The 6,700-nt window shown below is 37.6% G+C and overlaps 1 protein-coding gene across 1 annotated transcript in view; it reads left to right on the forward strand.

Annotated features, from left to right (window-relative positions):
• Positions 1 to 4,973, forward strand: part of Pgm2l1 (phosphoglucomutase 2 like 1) — a 34,382-nt gene extending 29,409 nt beyond the window's left edge. The window contains exons 14-15 of the mRNA XM_050154418.1: positions 276 to 409; positions 2,712 to 4,973. Of these exons, the coding sequence (XP_050010375.1) occupies positions 276 to 409; positions 2,712 to 2,814 (237 nt within the window). The 3' untranslated portion in view covers positions 2,815 to 4,973. The remainder of the gene's footprint in view (positions 1 to 275; positions 410 to 2,711) is intronic.
• The last annotated feature ends 1,727 nt before the right edge of the window (positions 4,974 to 6,700 follow it).

Consider the following 6,700-nt stretch of genomic DNA (forward strand, 5'->3'; position numbering starts at 1 on the left):
TTCTCTTTTTAAATCTTACCAGTTTTCGAACATTCAGTGCTGTAATGATAAGTATGTTTATATTAGTGCACAACAGATTCCCAGAATGTTTTAGCCTTGATAAATTGAAACTGAACTCATTAAACAACTTTCCACCTCCATCTCCCAACTCTTGGCAACCACCAATATACTTTCTTTCTATGAATTAGACTACCTTAGATGCTTCATGTAAGTGCAATGTAGTTTATATTTCTTGAAAATATAGATCCGGGTGTAAACTGTTGCATTTTGCATAGGTACTGCCCGTGAGTAAAAACAGCCAAATGATTACGTTTACTTTTCAAAATGGCTGTGTTGCCACTCTTCGAACAAGTGGGACAGAACCAAAGATAAAGTATTATGCGGAGATGTGTGCATCACCTGGCCAGAGGTAAGAACTGATTCTTTTAGATATATACGTAAAGACTTTATTGGTATATAACTTATATACCATAAAATTCACACATATCAGTGTAAAACTGAGTAGTGTGTAGTACATCCAGGGCTGTGTAACCATGACTACAGTCAACTTCAGAACATTTTCATAACTCCAAAAGGAAGCCTCTGTGTGCTCCAGGAGGCCCTTCACAGCCCAAGTGATCACCAATCTACTGTCCTTTTCTATAGATTTACTTACAGTAGACATGGGTTACACTTTTTCTTGTTTTCAACACTTGAAAAAAAAAAAAAAAGAGGGGACTGGAGAGATGGCTCAGAAGTTAAGAGCACTGACTGCTCTTCCAGAGGTCCTGTGACTTCAATTCCCAGCAACCACATGGTGGCTCACAACCATCTGTAATGAGACCTGGTGCCCTCTTCTGGCCTGCAGGCAGAATATAGGCAGAACACTGTATATATAATAATAATTTTTTTTTTTTAAAAAAAAGAGGAAGCATTTATTTGGGTCATGCTTTTTGAGGGTTCAGCTCCTGGTTGCTGGATCTATTTCTTTGGATGTAAGGCAAGGATGAGCATGATGTGGAGGAGGAAGGGATCAGGTAAAACCTTCAAAAGCACAGCCCAGGGACCGATTTCCTTCAGGTTCTTTCTACCCCACATAGCACCAATATCTGAAGACAAAGATTTATAATACTGTAATACCTGAGTCTATGAGGCACATTTCAGATTCAACATATAACAGGACATTTTATATAAATAAATACAGTATGTGGTCCTTAGTGGCTGAAATCATCCTTAACTCCCAAATATTCCTTTGTATGAATATATACCATGTTCTTAAATCCACTCATACATGGATATTCAAACTATTTACATCTTTTAAGCTGTCACAAGTGAGCATTTTTGAATGAGCTTGTGTGGCATGCACTTTCATTTTTCTTGGATATATCTGAAGGAGTAGGATTTCTGGGTCCTAATGTAGCCCTAAGGTATCCTTTACCTCTCTTGAGAGACTGCCAGTCTCTTTCCAAAAAAAGAAAAAAATTCTATCATTGGGAACTGAATTTCAAAATTGTAGTGATTTCATTTTGTTCTTGGAAAGACCCTGAGATTTAGTATAAAGCAATGATCAATAGTTCCTCTGTATATTACCAAATACTTGTTTTCTGTATCTGTCATGGTTTTGCATAATCTGCCCAATTCATTTTCTGAAGATATGAGTTGTCAATAAACACATCAAACATTATTTTAAGGTAATAAAAGTATTCCTTTTGATTATGTCATTCATTGACCAGTGGATTTGGGGGAAGGAGATTTTATTTTTTCATTGTCTTTGGACCATGCCCTTGTACGAAAATTGCATTTCCACTGGAGAAGAAAAAGTCCTCTATGTTCAGAGAAAAGTTTATAGCTACCCAGATAAGGTGATTTTAGGTTAAAATGAGTATTATTAAAGTAATAAGATGGATGTTACCTAGCTAGTCAGTGACTGGGAAAGCAATCACTGGAAGCTTCTCTAGAAACATTTTGAGCTGGAGCAGTGCTCCCAAGACGACTCAGAGGGAATTGCTTGTTAAGTGTATAGTTTTTGTTTTTGGTTTGGTTTGGGTTGGGTTTTCGAGACAGGGTTACACTATGTAACAGCCCTGGCTGACCTGGAATTCACTTTCTAGACCAGGCTGGCCTCGAACTCAGAGATCCCCCTGCCTCTGCCTCCAGAGTGGGACTAAAGGTGTGTACCTCCACCGCCCAGCAAGTGTATGGTTATTTTTTAATAAACATTTTATTATTTTTTTCTACTTTTGTTTGAGACAGACTCTCTTTGAGACAGTTCCAGGATGGCCTGGAACTGTTTGTGTAGACCAGGCTGGCTTCAAACTCACAGAGGTAACACGTCTCTGTCTCCCCAGTGTGTGCTGGGACTGCTTTCTGCTACCTGAAAAACAGGTAGTGTCCCTGTCACCTGTATTGAATATCCTTTAGTACCCCAGGAAGCCATTCTGTAATAATACTTGGCATTTGCATTTGGAGCTATTCAATTGCCTAGTCTAGGAGAATTAATTTATCATAATTAACTCATACTTTATCGTGGGTCAGAAGATATCTAGTTCATGATTATTGTTTTGTATATGAATTCTTTGAGAGAGTCTTGATTTATTTTAACTGGGTGAATTTTGTTTTTGCTTGCCAATTATTTAACTATTCCATTTACTTTTACTCCCTAAAAGTAAAAATAAATAAATGTTAAGGCAATGAAAATAAGAATTTTAAAGTTCTTTGTCTTTTTCCCCCAGTGACACTGTCTTACTGGAAGAAGAATTAAAGAAGCTCATTGGCGCTCTGATAGAGAATTTTCTTGAGCCCAGTAAGAACGGCCTGATCTGGCGTTCTGTATAGGGCACTGCAGAACATGACCACTTTGCACTGACATGGAACGAAGAACTCTAGACAGTGAACCTTGTGTTGGAATTCTCTCATCTGCCAAGTTATCTTTCCCCTTCTCTTTCCTTTGTTCAGCTAAATAGATTATATACATTTGAAATGAAAATGTTTTCATAATCTTAAATGACAGTTATTACGTTGAAAGTGTTCAGTGGCCCGCCATTCCTCCTGTGTCACAAACAGTACAAAAGTGAGTTTGCTTATTAAACTGTGGTTAAGCTTAGTTACATGATGTAATTGTGTATAGCATGGTTTAAAAGAAACATTATATAATATAGGGTTAGTTAAGGAAATTATTTCTTAAAGGTGTGTATGTTGCCTGGGGTGTTCCACACCCATTGTGGAAAAGTATCATTGTCATGATGTAGGTATTGATTTTCAAGTTAGAAACCCAGGTTGGTGGCACATTCCTGTAATTACAGCCCTCAGGAGGCTGAGGCAGGAGGATCTTTAGTTAGTTTATGGCCAGCCTGGGTTGCACAGAAAAATTCTGTCTCAAAAAAAAAAAAGTTTATAGTTTTTTTTTTTTTTTAAGGTTTTGTGACTTGGGACAGATATCACAGTCTGTGGTTTTGCACCTCTGTCTCAGGTGCCCTTGCTATGGTGTATATTTACTGTATGTATTTAAGACTGATGTTTACTGAACATAAAACAATAGTGGCAACTCTCCCAGTGGCTTTGTTCTTGTCTAATTTCTCAGTGCATTCTCAGGGTGCGGTGTGAACTGAACAGTGTTCTGGCATTGGATATAATTTCATCAGTCCATTTTCTGATGGTTAAGGGAAATCTTCCCAACTGTATAGGTGCTTCCTATATAGAAAACAGGTTTGTTGGCTCTAAAAATGGTTGTAGAAAAAAAGATCTTAATAAAATCTGGCTTAATGTAACTATAGTTGAGTCTTCGTGTAAGGATTCAGATATCATAGCCTATAAGTGAAAAAGAAAACCTACTGTGGAATGAATGTGGCATTTGACAGTCTTATTGAATTACATTTTTATGAGTAGATGTATTCTTTTATCTGAAAAGTGATGCTAATCTTACCAAGAAATGGAACATCAAGATATAGGTATTTTCTGCCACCTTGATTCAACACCCAGTCTCATTTAATCTCAGAAGCTGAACAAGGCTAAGCATGGTTGGTGCTTGGGTGGGAAATTTGGGTATTATGAAATATGAAAGTGCTGTTTAAGACCAAGGTCAATTTATTTTAGTGTGTTGCTGGCTTTGGACTTTCTGATAATATAAATATCCTTCTTCTTTTTCCGTGTGAAAACAGTTTTCAGGAAAGTCATTTTTGGCTGATTCTCTAGCACTCTGAAAAGCCCTAATAGAGAAATATTGTCTAAGCTTTCCGAATTGTGTATCTCCTTACATAGTTCACAGAATACTTGCTATAGTTAGGATAACAGTAACAAGGCCTTGGGGTGTAATCGCTTAAACCAAGTTTCCTATACAGTACAGCACTGATACTAATTTATTTCCTGAAAATAGAAATATATTGCCTAAACAGATTAGAATGTTAATTAAATCATGGTTTGGGTTTTTTACAGACTTGAGCTACTTTTGGTTGAGCTTTTATGTTGCCACTATTGTTAATTTGTTCCTTCCTTGCTGTCTTAGAGCTGGGTCCTTCCTATATGACTATAGATAATAGCTATTAGTGTACAGTGCCATTTTCTGTATGGGTTTATTTTAAAGGCTTTGCCTTAGAGAAGAAGTATATGGAATGTTTTGTTTTATTCTTAAAATGTATAAAACATTTTTGTTTATTGGCTGATAGGAGTATAAATGTAACTTAGGAAATGGCATGTATTTACAAAGCTGTGCCTATGGAAAACATGCACATTAGTTTCAGTGTCTGTGTTCCAGTGATCCAAGAACAAAATGAAACTAAAGTGATGTGACAGCTATTCATTATCACAGAAGCCATGCCATGACTGTCATCCACTTATGAAGAGGACATTTTTGTTTGAATGCTGTAGCATATACAAGCCATGTCATCTTAAAGTGAAGTTACTAACATTTGAGCTCTTACCTTGAAGGCCTAAATTCCAGTTATGTGTACAGGTTCCCAAAGTGTATAACTTGAAGAAACTATTTGATTTTGTCCAAATTCTTGCCTGTGTCTGAACATGTTTAACATAAACTTGGCATAGTGGGTGCATAGGTCCCTGACAGGAAAGAGATGTCAGCCAGTGGGTCTCAGCTTTGGCGCTACATTTGTTCATTTCTTTTCTTTTTTCAACAATAGTATGAGAATGAATATATTTTCTTTGAGCGAATAAATCAGAACAGGTGTTTTCTGGAGCATTAGGGAAAAGAATTAGGCTGGGACAGAGCCCAGTGGTAAAGCACTTTTCTAGGATGTAGATAAAGCAAAGATAGCTGCCAGGCTTGTGGGGGGGGGGCATGCGGGAGAAGGTTGTCATTGATGGGCAAAAATCAAAGAGTAAAGTGGAAATACCAGTAGAGATGACAGACAATATATAAAAGCCAGCAATGGCAGCATGAGAAATGGTTCTTGTGAACCATAATCCAAGTGCTGTTAACGGTGGGGTGAACTGTACGTGAACAGTGGCCGCTCACACTTGTGTTTGTGAGCGGACGGCAAGTCTACCATTTTCCTTCAGTCATTACCACTGAAGAGAAGCCCCGTTCTCGGAGGAGAGGGAAAAGCTCTATTATGGATCCCATTCCTCCTGGGATGTTCTTTCAGAATCACATGAGAACGAGAGATGAGAAAGAACAAAACTAAAAGAAATAAAACTAAGGATTGTAAAGTATAACCTCTCAGAAAAAGTTCAAGGACAGAAAGTTGTTGAGCTCATTAACTAAATGATAAGTTATTCATTGGGGTTTTACTGAAGGAATCAAAGAACACTAATGGCATCCTGACGATCCTTAGTGAAGACACCACAAGGAATAAGGACGTAAAATGAATAGGAAAGACTTGTTATAAAAACAAGAAAAGAAGACATGGTGGGTAGAAGGGGACTCGTTGAAAAGGGAAGTCAGCAGGAGTGGGAGGGGTTAAGAGAAGGGGGATGGGGTGACAGTGATAGAAATGCATTTTATACACAAATGTAATTGTCAGAAATAAATTAATAGGCAATGTGAAATGTTTAAGAGGGGGGGTGATATTGAAACCTTATTTAAAGATTCCTTCATATACACTTTTAAGAATCAGGTTGGAACAAGACTTCTGTATAGAGCACTAACGGTGAGTTGTGTTCACCCCATATCTAGAGTTTGGCTCGCAAATATCTTGTGTATATTTTGAATGGTAGGTGCATGAGCACAATAATGGGTGTCCTTTTTAATTTGCAAACTATGAGATTTGAAGACACTCGTGTTCATCTAGGAGAACGCATGGCTTTATAAGATATTTGAGATCTATTGCAAATAAAGTATCAGTATTTGGCTATAGAAACTTAAGACAGATTCCAAGAGAACAGATACTTTGTGATGTCTGCATACAACAAGTAGACCTCCCATTTCTTCATCAAGATGCTTCTGGAATTGACTCAACAAAAACATTAAGTGGGAGTCTCCTCGAGAAGTTCAACAAATGCTGCTACTACTTCTATTTCCAGACTTTTCCACTGGTGTTTCCAAAGCTTGAAAAATACAAATTCCAGTTGGATACATTTGATTTCACACCTTTCTTGCTCTACCTCCCTCTCCCCATGGCATCCTCTACCTTCTGTTACTGTGAAACACTACTGCCCTGTTACCTCACTGGTCAGAATATTAACTGTGTTCATTCGGATGCTTTAAACTTGGTCGTGACTGTTTACAGATGATTGTTTTACTGTTGTCAGAATATTTGAGACGTACTGT

Source organism: Alexandromys fortis, unplaced genomic scaffold (assembly GCF_014885135.2).
Source record: "Alexandromys fortis isolate MF-2015 unplaced genomic scaffold, M_Fortis_MF-2015_v1.1 scaffold_77, whole genome shotgun sequence".
NCBI classification, from domain to species: Eukaryota; Metazoa; Chordata; class Mammalia; order Rodentia; family Cricetidae; genus Alexandromys; species Alexandromys fortis.